The sequence below is a fragment of the Phascolarctos cinereus genome, unplaced genomic scaffold (assembly GCF_003287225.1).
Source record: "Phascolarctos cinereus isolate Bilbo 61053 unplaced genomic scaffold, phaCin_HiC Scaffold_5;HRSCAF=322, whole genome shotgun sequence".
Classification (NCBI taxonomy): domain Eukaryota; kingdom Metazoa; phylum Chordata; class Mammalia; order Diprotodontia; family Phascolarctidae; genus Phascolarctos; species Phascolarctos cinereus.
The window spans coordinates 42,121,917-42,139,515 of record NW_027555958.1 but is presented as its reverse complement, the minus strand read 5'-3'; the positions used below and the strand labels follow the sequence as shown (position 1 = coordinate 42,139,515).

Below are 17,599 nucleotides of genomic sequence, written 5' to 3'. Positions count from 1 at the left end.
ACAATTTAACCCTCTCTTATTCTTACAGTGGTCAAAGGATATGAACAGGCAGTTTTCAGAAGAAGAAATCCAAGCTATAACAACCATATGAAAAAATGTTCCAAATCTCTAAATAGGGAGTAAGAATTGAAGCTAGCTTGGAAGGAATTTAAGAGTGAGTGGGTTATAAGGAAGGAGAGGCAGTGGGTGTAGACTTCTTCTGAGAAGATTAAAAGAAATGATGTAATGAAAAACCATTTATTAAGTGCTTATTATGTTCAAAACACTGTGATAAGTACTAAGGACAACAGGAGAGAACGTATTAAGCCTAGCATGTACCAGAAACTGTGCTAAGAGCTTTACACATATGACCACTCTTCGAAATCTTCCTATTTATTTGATCTTTATACAAATCTGAATTATGAACATCTCCATCACTCCCCCTATCCAGTCAGTTGTCAAATCATGTCAATTCTGTCTCCAGAACATCTCTAGTATTCATCCACTAACCAATATATCACCCTACTTCAGGTCCCCACCACTAGTTGCCTGAATTTTTGTAATAGCCAAGTCTCTTTGCTTCCAATTTGCCTCTATTCAAAGCCATCAAATGCAGAGGACAAATAATCAAGCTCAGATCTGATCATTGTAATCCTGTACTCAAAAAATTTTCAGTGGTTCCCTATTGCCTCTTGATCAAATGAAATATATTTGCAAAGCACTTAGCTCAGTGCTCGACACATAGGAGGCACTTATTAATGCTTATTCATTCCCTCCCTCCCTTCTTCCTTCATTCATCATTCATTCATTTGTTTGTTCCTTCTTCTCTTCATTCCCTCCCTTCCTTCCTTTCTTTCCTTTCTAACTTTGCTTTCAGTTCTAAATTCTAAGTAAAAATTCTGTAAGTAAGTCGTTATTAAACTTCCCTTTCCCTGAAAAATGAGCCTTATGAATTTGTGGCAGCCTGTTCTTGTTCAATTACATTTTTCCTATTCTTCTATATAGTTTGCCATTCCATCATTTCTCTCTTTTGAGTTTCCCAACTTCTCTTTTACTAGCTGGCAGGAATAAATTTTCTGTCTTCTGTTACCTTCTACTGTGCTACCTTATTTTCTCCATTCCATTTTAGAAAAATGACCCAGAAAGTTTTTTTTCCCCACAAGGAGAGCTCAAGATCAGTACGTCCTGTTTCGTTAAATTAAATTGACTTTGGAAAGAGACCCTTGGGTGATGTTATGATGATGTTGGGGAGGAGAATGGGAGTTGGCAAAATTCTTTCTTCTTCAAACTCTTTCATGTATGCTTCTGTGTTAAAAGACCCTGTATTATTTGATGAGGGTTGGACGTGTGTGACAGTGGACAGTGTCCACTGCTAAAATTTCAGAAGAAAGAAATAAACATCTTGCTTTAATCTAGTTCAGGTCAATTTTTAGTGTGACCATTTGGGAAGTCTGAGAATAGAGCAGAGACAAACAGCAATTTTTGATCATCAATTGTTTATTTTCGTAAAATATAATTTTTGAATCAAATGTCCTTGAAGATCAATGATCTCAAGGGTGTTACAATCAATTATAAGTAATATAGCAATAACATACATATTAACCCTCCCCTCCTAATTGCATTTGATTTTCTACCCAGAAAGAAAGGTGGTATAATGCAGAAGTCACAGCTCAAGGATACAAGCCCTCCATTGTTTTTTCCCCCAGCTTAGAACAGATTCCCCCCCAAATCTTTATTTTTAAGTTCAAAATAGAGTTTAGATTTTGGACCATTGGACAAAAAAATGGCTCAGTGCCCATTCTTCAAAGGTAACTACCTGTCTCAGGTAGACAAAACAGGTAGAAAGAGACATAGACAATACCAGTTTTTCATGTTAATTTTCAGCTTGCCTATATAAATGGTATAGGAATTGCAGTGGGATGACCGTAAGGTTCAAAGAAATTGCTGAAGTTCTGTCCCTGTTTTTAGTTTCCCTTCTCTTTCCATGTCATTGGATATGGCACTTGATGCTAGACTGCAGCTTAATCTTTGAGAACACATAGGGAAGGCAGATTTTGTAGCTCCTTGGAGAGAAATGATCCACATTTACAGCAGTCAAGTGATGTCATGAAAAAACTCCAAAAATGAATACTCAGTTGAGAGTTATATATAGTTTGTACCTTAACCTTCTGAATAAATTTGAATATTGCCGCACAAATTCTACTTTTATTCACCACTACCTAAGAATTCAAGTACCCTACATCCTTAAGTGGCACATTCATAAAAAAAAAAAAAAACTAACACCAAACAGAAGAAAGTATAATTTTGTTGAAAAGATAGAAAAACACAGCCCTGTTCCCAGAAGTAAGTGTCATGAACACTGGTATAGTTGAGACTTATCATTTCTTCTTTCTCATTTCTTCATTTCCTTGTTACTTGGTTTTCTGCTGGCTTTTCAATAATAGTAGTTATACATTTGCTTCTGAATGTACTCATAGAGAGGGGTAACACTGCTAGGATAGTAGGAGCCTGAGTAGGTTCTCTCTCTTGTACCAATGACTCTGGATCTCTGAGAACCAACAATACCTTGTCTGTGTCTCCCACTGTCCTCAGGCACACTGGAGCTTGATTCGGACCTGTTTCGCCTAGTACCCTCTGAGGTTCTGTGACCTGATGGATTTCCATGCCAATGATCTCTTGTTCCTATCTGGTCAGAGCTACCAGCAGATTGGTGTGAATTGGATCTGTTATTGTAGTTCATGCTATACTCTGTGTTTTCATGGCCAGAGTCAGAGTGGCTTAATCTGTCACTGTATTCCTCATGACTTGTCTGTCTATGCCTGGAACCTAACTGCCTAAGGCTATCACTTGATAGGGCAAGACTGGATCCATGTCTTCTAGTTGTTCTAGGCCTAGAGTGATCCTGAGGGTCACCTGACTGTCTGTTGCTTATCTCTGACTGTCCCTGACCATATGATGGTTTTTCTCTACCCTCAATAGGACCATCCCCTAACTGGTAATGACTTGGTTCTTGTCTTCCTGGAATTCTGGTTGGGCTATTCCTTGACTTCCCAGGGGTGGATCCTCTTCTTCCTATCCTCCTTGTTCTAGATTCCGACTGTCTATCAGGGGATGGTGACCATCCGTGACCAGACCTGGATCGTGCAGGGGAAGACACTGATTGTCTCCTGTGTAATAGTCCTTCCTCATCACTAGAATGGCCAGAACTTGAAATCTGCATTCTAGTAGTGCTAGGTTTAGAGTGATGTCTATTATGTTGCTTGTTGCTTACCATGGAGGAGCCATAACTTCTTGTACTTGACTCAGAGTCAGTATAGTCATAATTTAAGAATGAATTTCCACGCACAGAAAAAAGACTGAGAGTCATATTCTTGGACCACAGAGGGCTAGAAGTCCGACTACTAATCCTGCTGTCTGCAAAGTGTCCATAACCAGTCTGTCCATAATCATATTGGGCACTGCCATAACTACCATGTCTCCACCTGTAACCCGAAGCATGTCTTGGTTGTCGACTACCCACAGAATGCCCCTCAGAAGCACGAGACACTCTATGGCTGTCACTGGATTGGGCGTCTCCTCTGCTGTGATTTGATTGGCTAAAATCACTAACTGAGTGTCTTGAAGAATCTTGTTCAGGTCTCCTGCCTGATCCCTCTCTTCCACTAGACCTCGAATCCGTGGACTGTCTCTGACCCGTCACTGAGTCCCCAGAAGAGTATCGTTCCTGTCTGCTGCTGGATCCATGGCCTACCCCACTACTAGCATCTCTGGATTGTCTGTGACGAGACCCTGAGTGTCTAGAATCATCATGTTCCTGTCTCCTGCCAGATACCTCTCTTCCAATAGACCTCGAATCCGTGGACTCTCTCTGACCAGTCACTGAGTGTTCCGATGAGTCACACTCCTCTCTGCTGCTGGATCCATGCCTACCCCCAATACTGGCATCTGTGGACTGTCTGTGACCAGACCCTGAGTGTCTAGTATTGTCACGTTCCTGTCTCCTGCCTGATCCCTCTCTTCCCCTTGATGTAGAATCCGTGGATTGTCTTTGGCCAGATACTGAATGTCCAGAGGAGTCTCTTTCCGGTCTGCGGCTGGATCCATGCCTTCCCCCACTGCGAGCATCACGGGACTCTCTTTCATGGGACTCAGAGTGTCTGGAAAAATCTTGTTCATGTCTCCTGCCTGATCCCTCTCTTCCCCTTGATGTAGAATCTGTGGAGTGTCTCTCACCCCTCACTGAGTCCCCAGAAGAGTCTCGTTCCTGTCTGCTGCTGGAACCATGGCTAACCCCAGTACTGGCATCTCTGGACTCTCTGTGACCAGACCCTGAGTGTCTAGTATCATCATGTTCCTGTCTCCTGCCTGATCCCTCTCTTCCCCTTGATGTAGAATCCGTGGAGTGTCTTTGACCTGTCACTGAGTGCCCAGAAGAGTCTCGTTCCTGTCTGCTGCTGGTTCCATGCCTACTTGCACCACTGGCATCTCTGGACTCTCTCTCACCAGACACAGCATGCCTAGAAGAATTACTTTCCTCTCTCCTACCTGATCGCTCGCTTCCCCTTGATGAAGAATCTGTGGACTGTCTTTGACCAGTCACTGAGTGCCCAGAAGAGTCTCGTTCCTGTCTGCTGCTGGATCCATGACTACCCCCAGTACTGGCATCTCTGCACTCTCTGTGACCAGACCCTGAGTGTCTAGTATCATCATGTTCCTGTCTTCTGCCTGATCCCTCTCTTCCCCTTGATGTAGAATCCGTGGACTGTCTTTGACCAGATACTGAATGACCAGAGGAGTCTCGTTCCTGTCTGCTGCTCGATCCATGCCTACTTTCACTACTAGCATCTCTAGACTGTCTCTGACCAGATACCGCGTGTCTGGAAGAGTCACGTTCCTCTCTCCTGCCTGATCCCTCTCTTCTGGTAGACCTAGAATCTGTGGACTGTCTTTGACCCGACCGTGAGTGTGTCGAATCATCATGTTCCTGTCTCCTGCCTGATCCCTCTCTTCCCCTCGATGTAGAATCCGTGGACTGTCTTTGATCACTCACTGAATGTCCAGAGGAGTCTCTTTCCTGTCTGCGGCTGGATCCATGCCTTCCCCCACTGCGAGCATCACTGGACTCTCTTTCATAGGACACAGAGTGTCTGGAAAAATCTTGTTCATGTCTCCTGCCTGATCCCTGTCTTCCCCTTGATGTAGAATCTGTGGATTGTCTTTGACCTGTCACTGAGTGCCCAGAAGAGTCTCGTTCCTGTCTGCTGCTGGTTCCATGCCTACTTGCACCACTGGCATCTCTGGACTCTCTCTCACCAGACACAGCGTGCCTAGAAGAATCACTTTCCTCTCTCCTGCCTGATCGCTCGCTTCCCCTTGATGTAGAATCTGTGGACTGTCTTTGACCAGTCACTGAGTGCCCAGAAGAGTCTCGTTCCTGTCTGCTGCTGGATCCATGGCTAACCCCACTACTAGCATCACGGGAGTTTGTCCGACCGGACCCTGAGTGCCTAGAATCATCATGCTCCTGTCTCCTGCCAGATGCCTGTCTTCCACTATACCTGGAATCCGTGGACTGTCTTTGACCAGTCACTGAGGGTCCCGAAGAATCTCGTTCCTGTCTGCTGCTGGATCCATGGCTAACCCCACTACTAGCATCTCGGGATTTTGTCCGACCGGAACCTGAGTGCCTAGAATCATCATGTTCCTGTCTCCTGCCAGATACCTGTCTTCCACTAGAGCTCGAATCCGTGGACTGTCTTTGACCAGTCACTGAGGGTCCCGAAGAATCTCGTTCCTGTCTGCTGCTGGATCCATGGCCTACCCCACTACTAGCATCTCTGGATTGTCTGTGACCAGACCTTGAGTGTCTAGTATCATCACATTCCTGTCTCCTGCCTGATCCCTCTCTTCCCCTTGATGTAGAATCCGTGGACTGTCTTTGACCAGTCACTGAGTGCCCAGAAGAGTCTCGTTCCTGTCTGCTGCTGGATCCATGGCTAACCCCACTACTAGCATCTCTGGAGTTTGTCTGACCGGACCCTGAGTGCCTAGAATCATCATGCTCCTGTCTCCTGCCAGATACCTGTCTTCCACTAGACCTCGAATCCGTGGACTGTCTCTGACCCGTCACTGAGTCCCCAGAAGAGTCACGTCCCTGTCTGCTGCTGGATGCATGCCTACCCCCAGTACTAGCATCTCTGGATTCTCTGTGACCAGACCCTGAGTGTCTAGTATCATCATGTTCCTGTCTTCTGCCTGATCCCTCTCTTCCCCTTGATGTAGAATCCGTGGACTGTCTTTGACCAGATACTGAATGTCCAGAGGAGCCTCGTTCCTGTCTGCTGCTGGTTCCATGCCTACTTCCACTACTAGCATCTCTAGACTGTCTCTGACCAGATACCGCGTGTCTGGAAGAATCACGTTCCTCTCTCCTGCCTGATCCCTCTCTTCTGGTAGACCTAGAATCTGTGGACTGTCTTTGACCCGACCCTGAGTGTGTCGAATCATCATGTTCCTGTCTCCTGCCTGAGCCCTCTCTTCCCCTTGATGAAGAATCCGTGGACTGTCTTTGACCAGTCACTGAGTGCCCAGAAGAGTCTCGTTCCTGTCTTCTGCTGGATCCATGGCTAACCCCACTACTAGCATCTCCGGAGTTTGTCCGACTGGACCCTGAGTGCCTAGAATCATCACGCTCCTGTCTCCTGCCAGATACCTGTCTTCCACTAGACCTCGAATCCGTGGACACTCTCTGACCAGTCACTGAGTGTCCCGAAGAGTCACGTCCCTGTCTGCTGCTGGATGCATGCCTACCCCCAATACTGGAATCTCTGGACTCTCTGTGACCAGACCCTGAGTGTCTAGTATCATCATGTTCCTGCCTCCTGCCAGATACCTCTCTTCCACTAGAGCTCGAATCCGTGGACTGTCTTTGACCAGATACTGAATGTCCAGAGGAGTCTCGTTCCTGTCTGCTGCTGGTTCCATGCCTACTTTCACCACTGGCATCTCTGGACTCTCTCTCACCAGACACAGCGTGCCTAGAAGAATCACTTTCCTCTCTCCTGCCTGATCGCTCGCTTCCCCTTGATGTAGAATCCGTGGACTGTCTTTGACCAGTCACTGAGTGCCCAGAAGAGTCTCGTTCCTGTCTGCTGCTGGATCCATGGCTAACCCCACTACTAGCATCTCTGGAGTTTGTCCGACCGGTCCCTGAGTGCCTAGAATCATCATGCTCCTGTCTCCTGCCAGATACCTGTCTTCCACTAGACCTCGAATCCGTGGACTCTCTCTGACCAGTCACTGAGTGTCCCGAAGAGTCACGTCCCTGTCTGCTGCTGGATCCATGCCTACCCCCAGTACTGGCATCTCTGGACTCTCTGTGACCAGACCCTGAGTGTCTAGTATCATCATGTTCCTGCCTCCTGCCTGATCCCTCTCTTCCCCTTGATGTAGAATCCGTGGACTGTCTTTGACCAGATACTGAATGTCCAGAGGAGTCTCGTTGCTGTCTGCTGCTCGCTCCATGCCTACTTCCACTACTAGCATCTCTAGACTGTCTCTGACCAGATACCGCGTGTCTGGAAGAGTCACGTTCCTCTCTCCTGCCTGATCCCTCTCTTCTGGTAAACCTAGAATCTGTGGACTGTCTTTGACCCGACCGTGAGTGTGTCGAATCATCATGTTCCTGTCTCCTGCCTGATCCCTCTCTTCCCTTCGATGTAGAATCCGTAGACTGTCTTTGATCACTCACTGAATGTCCAGAGGAGTCTCTTTTCTGTCTGCTGCTGGATCCATGCCTACTTCCACTACTAGCATCTCTGGACTCTCTCTCACCAGACACAGCGTGCCTAGAAGAATCACTTTCCTCTCTCCTGCCTGATCGCTCGCTTCCCCTTGATGTAGAATCCGTGGACTGTCTTTGACCTGTCACTGAGTGCCCAGAAGAGTCTCGTTCCTGTCTGCTGCTGGTTCCATGCCTACTTGCACCACTGGCATCTCTGGACTCTCTCTCACCAGACACAGCGTGCCTAGAAGAATCGCTTTCCTCTCTCCTGCCTGATCGCTCGCTTCCCCTTGTTGTAGAATCTGTGGACTGTCTTTGACCAGTCACTGAGTGCCCAGAAGAGTCTCGTTCCTGTCTGCTGCTGGATCCATCGCTAACCCCACTACTAGCATCTCTGGATTCTCTGTGACCAGACCTCGAGTGTCTAGTATCATCACATTCCTGTCTCCTGCCTGAGCCCTCTCTTCCCCTTGATGAAGAATCCGTGGACTGTCTTTGACCAGTCACTGAGTGCCTAGAAGAGTCTCGTTCCTGTCTTCTGCTGGATCCATGGCTAACCCCACTTCTAGCATCTCCGGAGTTTGTCCGACTGGACCCTGAGTGCCTAGAATCATCATGCTCCTGTCTCCTGCCAGATACCTGTCTTCCACTAGACCTCGAATCCGTGGACTCTCTCTGACCAGTCACTGAGTGTCCCGAAGAGTCACGTCCCTGTCTGCCGCTGGATGCATGCCTACCCCCAGTACTGGCATCTCTGGATTCTCTGTGACCAGACCCTGTGTGTCTAGTATCATCATGTTCCTGCCTCCTGCCTGATCCCTCTCTTCCCCTTGATGTAGAATCCGTGGACTGTCTTTGACCAGATACTGAATGTCCAGAGGAGTCTCGTTCCTGTCTGCTGCTGGTTCCATGCCTACTTTCACCACTGGTATCTCTGGACTCTCTCTCACCAGACACAGCGTGCCTAGAAGAATCACTTTCCTCTCTCCTGCCTGATCGCTCGCTTCCCCTTGATGTAGAATCCGTGGACTGTCTTTGACCAGTCACTGAGTGCCCAGAAGAGTCTCGTTCCTGTCTGCTGCTGGATCCATGGCTAACCCCACTACTAGCATCTCGGGATTTTGTCTGACCGGACCCTGAGTGCCTAGAATCATCATGTTCCTGTCTCCTGCCAGATACCTCTCTTCCACTAGAGCTCGAATCCGTGGACTGTCTCTGACCCGTCACTGAGTCCCCAGAAGAGTCTCGTTCCTGTCTGCTGCTGGATCCATGGCCTACCCCACTACTAGCATCTCTGGATTGTCTGTGACCAGACCTTGAGTGTCTAGTATCATCACATTCCTGTCTCCTGCCTGATCCCTCTCTTCCCCTTGATGTAGAATCCGTGGACTGTCTTTGACCAGTCACTGAGTGCCCAGAAGAGTCTCGTTCCTGTCTGCTGCTGGATCCATGGCTAACCCCACTACTAGCATCTCTGGAGTTTGTCCGACCGGTCCCTGAGTGCCTAGAATCATCATGCTCCTGTCTCCTGCCAGATACCTGTCTTCCACTAGACCTCGAATCCGTGGACTCTCTCTGACCAGTCACTGAGTGTCCCGAAGAGTCACGTCCCTGTCTGCTGCTGGATGCATGCGTACCCCCAGTACTGGCATCTCTGGATTCTCTGTGACCAGACCCTGTGTGTCTACTATCATTATGTTCCTGCCTCCTGCCTGATGCCTCTCTTCCCCTTGATGTAGAATCCGTGGACTGTCTTTGACCAGATACTGAATGTCCAGAGGAGTCTCGTTCCTGTCTGCTGCTGGTTCCATGCCTACTTTCACCACTGGCATCTCTGGACTCTCTCTCACCAGACACAGCGTGCCTAGAAGAATCACTTTCCTCTCTCCTGCCTGATCGCTCGCTTCCCCTTGATGTAGAATCTGTGGACTGTCTTTGACCAGTCACTGAGTGCCCAGAAGAGTCTCGTTCCTGTCTGCTGCTGGATCCATGGCTAACCCCACTACTAGCATCTCGGGATTTTGTCTGACCGGACCCTGAGTGCCTAGAATCATCATGTTCCTGTCTCCTGCCAGATACCTCTCTTCCACTAGAGCTCGAATCCGTGGACTGTCTCTGACCCGTCACTGAGTCCCCAGAAGAGTCTCGTTCCTGTCTGCTGCTGGATCCATGGCCTACTCCACTACTAGCATCTCTGGATTGTCTGTGACCAGACCTTGAGTGTCTAGTATCATCACATTCCTGTCTCCTGCCTGATCCCTCTCTTCCCCTTGATGTAGAATCCGTGGACTGTCTTTGACCAGTCACTGAGTGCCCAGAAGAGTCTCGTTCCTGTCTGCTGCTGGATCCATGGCTAACCCCACTACTAGCATCTCTGGAGTTTGTCCGACCGGTCCCTGAGTGCCTAGAATCATCATGCTCCTGTCTCCTGCCCTGTCTTCCACTAGACCTCGAATCCGTGGACTCTCTCTGACCAGTCACTGAGTGTCCCGAAGAGTCACGTCCCTGTCTGCTGCTGGATCCATGCCTACCCCCAGTACTGGCATCTCTGGACTCTCTGTGACCAGGACCCTGAGTGTCTAGTATCATCATGTTCCTGTCTCCTGCCTGATCCCTCTCTTCCCCTTGATGTAGAATCCGTTGACTGTCTTTGACCAGATACTGAATGTCCAGAGGAGTCTCGTTCCTGTCTGCTGCTCGCTCCATGCCTACTTCCACTACTAGCATCTCTAGACTGTCTCTGACCAGATACCGCGTGTCTGGAAGAGTCACGTTCCTCTCTCCTGCCTGATCCCTCTCTTCTGGTAGACCTAGAATCTGTGGACTGTCTTTGACCCGACCCTGAGTGTGTCGAATCATCATGTTCCTGTCTCCTGCCTGATCCCTCTCTTCCCTTCGATGTAGAATCCGTGGACTGTCTTTGATCACTCACTGAATGTCCAGAGGAGTCTCTTTCCTGTCTGCTGCTGGATCCATGCCTTCCCCCACTGCGAGCATCACTGGACTCTCTTTCATGGGACACAGAGTGTCTGGAAAAATCTTGTTCATGTCTCCTGCCTGATCCCTGTCTTCCCCTTGATGTAGAATCTGTGGATTGTCTTTGACCTGTCACTGAGTGCCCAGAAGAGTCTCGTTCCTGTCTGCTGCTGGTTGCATGCCTACTTGCACCACTGGCATCTCTGGACTCTCTCTCACCAGACACAGCGTGCCTAGAAGAATCACTTTCCTCTCTCCTGCCTGATCGCTCGCTTCCCTTGATGTAGAGTCTGTGGACTGTCTTTGACCAGTCACTGAGTGCCCAGAAGAGTCTCGTTCCTGTCTGCTGCTGGATCCATGGCTAACCCCACTACTAGCATCTCGGGATTTTGTCTGACCGGACCCCGAGTGCCTAGAATCATCATGTTCCTGTCTCCTGCCAGATACCTCTCTTCCACTAGAGCTCGAATCCGTGGACTGTCTTTGACCAGTCACTGAGTGCCCAGAAGAGTCTCGTTCCTGTCTGCTGCTGGATCCATGGCTAACCCCACTACTAGCATCTCTGGAATTTGTCCGACCGGTCCCTGAGTGCCTAGAATCATCATGCTCCTGTCTCCTGCCAGATACCTGTCTTCCACTAGACCTCGAATCCGTGGACTCTCTCTGACCAGTCACTGAGTGTCCCGAAGAGTCACGTCCCTGTCTGCTGCTGGATCCATGCCTACCCCCAGTACTGGCATCTCTGGACTCTCTGTGACCAGACCCTGAGTGTCTAGTATCATCATGTTCCTGCCTCCTGCCTGATCCCTCTCTTCCCCTTGATGTAGAATCCGTGGACTGTCTTTGACCAGATACTGAATGTCCAGAGGAGTCTCGTTGCTGTCTGCTGCTCGCTCCATGCCTACTTCCACTACTAGCATCTCTAGACTGTCTCTGACCAGATACCGCGTGTCTGGAAGAGTCACGTTCCTCTCTCCTGCCTGATCCCTCTCTTCTGGTAAACCTAGAATCTGTGGACTGTCTTTGACCCGACCGTGAGTGTGTCGAATCATCATGTTCCTGTCTCCTGCCTGATCCCTCTCTTCCCTTCGATGTAGAATCCGTAGACTGTCTTTGATCACTCACTGAATGTCCAGAGGAGTCTCTTTTCTGTCTGCTGCTGGATCCATGCCTACTTCCACTACTAGCATCTCTGGACTCTCTCTCACCAGACACAGCGTGCCTAGAAGAATCACTTTCCTCTCTCCTGCCTGATCGCTCGCTTCCCCTTGATGTAGAATCCGTGGACTGTCTTTGACCTGTCACTGAGTGCCCAGAAGAGTCTCGTTCCTGTCTGCTGCTGGTTCCATGCCTACTTGCACCACTGGCATCTCTGGACTCTCTCTCACCAGACACAGCGTGCCTAGAAGAATCGCTTTCCTCTCTCCTGCCTGATCGCTCGCTTCCCCTTGTTGTAGAATCTGTGGACTGTCTTTGACCAGTCACTGAGTGCCCAGAAGAGTCTCGTTCCTGTCTGCTGCTGGATCCATCGCTAACCCCACTACTAGCATCTCTGGATTCTCTGTGACCAGACCTCGAGTGTCTAGTATCATCACATTCCTGTCTCCTGCCTGAGCCCTCTCTTCCCCTTGATGAAGAATCCGTGGACTGTCTTTGACCAGTCACTGAGTGCCCAGAAGAGTCTCGTTCCTGTCTGCTGCTGGATCCATGGCTAACCCCACTACTAGCATCTCTGGAGTTTGTCCGACCGGTCCTGAGTGCCTAGAATCATCATGCTCCTGTCTCCTGCCAGATACCTGTCTTCCACTAGACCTCGAATCCGTGGACTCTCTCTGACCAGTCACTGAGTGTCCCGAAGAGTCACGTCCCTGTCTGCTGCTGGATGCATGCCTACCCCCAGTACTGGCATCTCTGGATTCCCTGTGACCAGACCCTGTGTGTCTAGTATCATCATGTTCCTGCCTCCTGCCTGATCCCTCTCTTCCCCTTGATGTAGAATCCGTGGACTTTCTTTGACCAGATACTGAATGTCCAGAGGAGTCTCGTTCCTGTCTGCTGCTGGTTCCATGCCTACTTTCACCACTGGCATCTCTGGACTCTCTCTCACCAGACACAGCGTGCCTAGAAGAATCACTTTCCTCTCTCCTGCCTGATCGCTCGCTTCCCCTTGATGTAGAATCTGTGGACTGTCTTTGACCAGTCACTGAGTGCCCAGAAGAGTCTCGTTCCTGTCTGCTGCTGGATCCATGGCTAACCCCACTACTAGCATCTCGGGATTTTGTCTGACCGGACCCTGAGTGCCTAGAATCATCATGTTCCTGTCTCCTGCCAGATACCTCTCTTCCACTAGAGCTCGAATCCGTGGACTGTCTCTGACCCGTCACTGAGTCCCCAGAAGAGTCTCGTTCCTGTCTGCTGCTGGATCCATGGCCTACTCCACTACTAGCATCTCTGGATTGTCTGTGACCAGACCTTGAGTGTCTAGTATCATCACATTCCTGTCTCCTGCCTGATCCCTCTCTTCCCCTTGATGTAGAATCCGTGGACTGTCTTTGACCAGTCACTGAGTGCCCAGAAGAGTCTCGTTCCTGTCTGCTGCTGGATCCATGGCTAACCCACTACTAGCATCTCTGGAGTTTGTCCGACCGGTCCCTGAGTGCCTAGAATCATCATGCTCCTGTCTCCTGCCAGATACCTGTCTTCCACTAGACCTCGAATCCGTGGACTCTCTCTGACCAGTCACTGAGTGTCCCGAAGAGTCACGTCCCTGTCTGCTGCTGGATCCATGCCTACCCCCAGTACTGGCATCTCTGGACTCTCTGTGACCAGACCCTGAGTGTCTAGTATCATCATGTTCCTGTCTCCTGCCTGATCCCTCTCTTCCCCTTGATGTAGAATCCGTTGACTGTCTTTGACCAGATACTGAATGTCCAGAGGAGTCTCGTTCCTGTCTGCTGCTCGCTCCATGCCTACTTCCACTACTAGCATCTCTAGACTGTCTCTGACCAGATACCGCGTGTCTGGAAGAGTCACGTTCCTCTCTCCTGCCTGATCCCTCTCTTCTGGTAGACCTAGAATCTGTGGACTGTCTTTGACCCGACCCTGAGTGTGTCGAATCATCATGTTCCTGTCTCCTGCCTGATCCCTCTCTTCCCTTCGATGTAGAATCCGTGGACTGTCTTTGATCACTCACTGAATGTCCAGAGGAGTCTCTTTCCTGTCTGCTGCTGGATCCATGCCTTCCCCCACTGCGAGCATCACTGGACTCTCTTTCATGGGACACAGAGTGTCTGGAAAAATCTTGTTCATGTCTCCTGCCTGATCCCTGTCTTCCCTTGATGTAGAATCTGTGGATTGTCTTTGACCTGTCACTGAGTGCCCAGAAGAGTCTCGTTCCTGTCTGCTGCTGGTTGCATGCCTACTTGCACCACTGGCATCTCTGGACTCTCTCTCACCAGACACAGCGTGCCTAGAAGAATCACTTTCCTCTCTCCTGCCTGATCGCTCGCTTCCCCTTGATGTAGAGTCTGTGGACTGTCTTTGACCAGTCACTGAGTGCCCAGAAGAGTCTCGTTCCTGTCTGCTGCTGGATCCATGGCTAACCCCACTACTAGCATCTCGGGATTTTGTCTGACCGGACCCCGAGTGCCTAGAATCATCATGTTCCTGTCTCCTGCCAGATACCTCTCTTCCACTAGAGCTCGAATCCGTGGACTGTCTTTGACCAGTCACTGAGTGCCCAGAAGAGTCTCGTTCCTGTCTGCTGCTGGATCCATGGCTAACCCCACTACTAGCATCTCTGGAATTTGTCCGACCGGTCCCTGAGTGCCTAGAATCATCATGCTCCTGTCTCCTGCCAGATACCTGTCTTCCACTAGACCTCGAATCCGTGGACTCTCTCTGACCAGTCACTGAGTGTCCCGAAGAGTCACGTCCCTGTCTGCTGCTGGATCCATGCCTACCCCCAGTACTGGCATCTCTGGACTCTCTGTGACCAGACCCTGAGTGTCTAGTATCATCATGTTCCTGCCTCCTGCCTGATCCCTCTCTTCCCCTTGATGTAGAATCCGTGGACTGTCTTTGACCAGATACTGAATGTCAGAGGAGTCTCGTTGCTGTCTGCTGCTCGCTCCGCCTATCCACTACTAGCATCTCTAGACTGTCTCTGACCAGATACCGCGTGTCTGGAAGAGTCACGTTCCTCTCTCCTGCTGATCCCTCTCTTCTGGTAACCTAGAATCTGTGGACTGTCTTTGACCCGACCGTGAGTGTGTCGAATCATCATGTTCCTGTCTCCTGCCTGATCCCTCTCTTCCCTTCGATGTAGAATCCGTAGACTGTCTTTGATCACTCACTGAATGTCCAGAGGAGTCTCTTTCTGTCGCTGCTGGATCCATGCCTACTTCCACTACTAGCATCTCTGGACTCTCTCTCACCAGACACAGCGTGCCTAGAAGAATCACTTTCCTCTCTCCTGCCTGATCGCTCGCTTCCCCTTGATGTAGAATCCGTGGACTGTCTTTGACCTGTCACTGAGTGCCCAGAAGAGTCTCGTTCCTGTCTGCTGCTGGTTCCATGCCTACTTGCACCACTGGCATCTCTGGACTCTCTCTCACCAGACACAGCGTGCCTAGAAGAATCGCTTTCCTCTCTCCTGCCTGATCGCTCGCTTCCCCTTGTTGTAGAATCTGTGGACTGTCTTTGACCAGTCACTGAGTGCCCAGAAGAGTCTCGTTCCTGTCTGCTGCTGGATCCATCGCTAACCCCACTACTAGCATCTCTGGATTCTCTGTGACCAGACCTCGAGTGTCTAGTATCATCACATTCCTGTCTCCTGCCTGAGCCCTCTCTTCGATGAAGAATCCGTGGACTGTCTTTGACCAGTCACTGAGTGCCCAGAAGAGTCTCGTTCCTGTCTGCTGCTGGATCCATGGCTAACCCCACTACTAGCATCTCTGGAGTTTGTCCGACCGGTCCCTGAGTGCCTAGAATCATCATGCTCCTGTCTCCTGCCAGATACCTGTCTTCCACTAGACCTCGAATCCGTGGACTCTCTCTGACCAGTCACTGAGTGTCCCGAAGAGTCACGTCCCTGTCTGCTGCTGGATGCATGCCTACCCCCAGTACTGGCATCTCTGGATTCCCTGTGACCAGACCCTGTGTGTCTAGTATCATCATGTTCCTGCCTCCTGCCTGATCCCTCTCTTCCCCTTGATGTAGAATCCGTGGACTTTCTTTGACCAGATACTGAATGTCCAGAGGAGTCTCGTTCCTGTCTGCTGCTGGTTCCATGCCTACTTTCACCACTGGCATCTCTGGACTCTCTCTCACCAGACACAGCGTGCCTAGAAGAATCACTTTCCTCTCTCCTGCCTGATCGCTCGCTTCCCCTTGATGTAGAATCTGTGGACTGTCTTTGACCAGTCACTGAGTGCCCAGAAGAGTCTCGTTCCTGTCTGCTGCTGGATCCATGGCTAACCCCACTACTAGCATCTCGGGATTTTGTCTGACCGGACCCTGAGTGCCTAGAATCATCATGTTCCTGTCTCCTGCCAGATACCTCTCTTCCACTAGAGCTCGAATCCGTGGACTGTCTCTGACCCGTCACTGAGTCCCCAGAAGAGTCTCGTTCCTGTCTGCTGCTGGATCCATGGCCTACTCCACTACTAGCATCTCTGGATTGTCTGTGACCAGACCTTGAGTGTCTAGTATCATCACATTCCTGTCTCCTGCCTGATCCCTCTCTTCCCTTGATGTAGAATCCGTGGACTGTCTTTGACCAGTCACTGAGTGCCCAGAAGAGTCTCGTTCCTGTCTGCTGCTGGATCCATGGCTAACCCCACTACTAGCATCTCTGGAGTTTGTCCGACCGGTCCCTGAGTGCCTAGAATCATCATGCTCCTGTCTCCTGCCAGATACCTGTCTTCCACTAGACCTCGAATCCGTGGACTCTCTCTGACCAGTCACTGAGTGTCCCGAAGAGTCACGTCCTGTCTGCTGCTGGATCCATGCCTACCCCCAGTACTGGCATCTCTGGACTCTCTGTGACCAGACCCTGAGTGTCTAGTATCATCATGTTCCTGTCTCCTGCCTGATCCCTCTTCTTCCCTTGATGTAGAATCCGTGGACTGTCTTTGACCAGATACTGAATGTCCAGAGGAGTCTCGTTCCTGTCTGCTGCTCGCTCCATGCCTACTTCCACTACTAGCATCTCTAGACTGTCTCTGACCAGATACCGCGTGTCTGGAAGAGTCACGTTCCTCTCTCCTGCCTGATCCCTCTCTTCTTGGTAGACCTAGAATCTGTGGACTGGTCTTTGACCCGACCCTGAGTGTGTCGAATCATCATGTTCCTGTCTCCTGCCTGATCCCTCTCTTCCCTTCGATGTAGAATCCGTGGACTGTCTTTGATCACTCACTGAATGTCCAGAGGAGTCTCTTTCCTGTCTGCGCTGGATCCATGCCTTCCCCCACTGCGAGCATCACTGGACTCTCTTTCATGGGACACAGAGTGTCTGGAAAAATCTTGTTCATGTCTCCTGCCTGATCCCTGTCTTCCCCTTGATGTAGAATCTGTGGATTGTCTTTGACCTGTCACTGAGTGCCCAGAAGAGTCTCGTTCCTGTCTGCTGCTGGTTGCATGCCTACTTGCACCACTGGCATCTCTGGACTCTCTCTCACCAGACACAGCGTGCCTAGAAGAATCACTTTCCTCTCTCCTGCCTGATCGCTCGCTTCCCCTTGATGTAGAGTCTGTGGACTGTCTTTGACCAGTCACTGAGTGCCCAGAAGAGTCTCGTTCCTGTCTGCTGCTGGATCCATGGCTAACCCCACTACTAGCATCTCGGGATTTTGTCTGACC

The 17,599-nt window shown here is 49.9% G+C and overlaps 1 protein-coding gene across 1 annotated transcript; it reads right to left on the bottom strand.

Annotated features, from left to right (window-relative positions):
• Positions 1 to 2,413: 2,413 nt before the first annotated feature.
• On the bottom strand, positions 2,414 to 17,271 carry LOC144457617 (uncharacterized). Its single transcript, XM_078155460.1, is given in 16 exon segments — positions 2,414 to 2,727; positions 3,277 to 5,388; positions 5,473 to 6,558; positions 6,643 to 8,088; positions 8,173 to 10,333; positions 10,425 to 11,017; positions 11,020 to 12,489; positions 12,492 to 13,264; positions 13,354 to 14,074; positions 14,077 to 14,829; positions 14,909 to 14,971; positions 15,151 to 15,590; positions 15,592 to 16,486; positions 16,489 to 16,728; positions 16,731 to 16,883; positions 17,157 to 17,271. Coding segments are annotated over 16 exon segments (13,335 nt in total).
• Between the last annotated feature and the right edge of the window lie 328 nt (positions 17,272 to 17,599).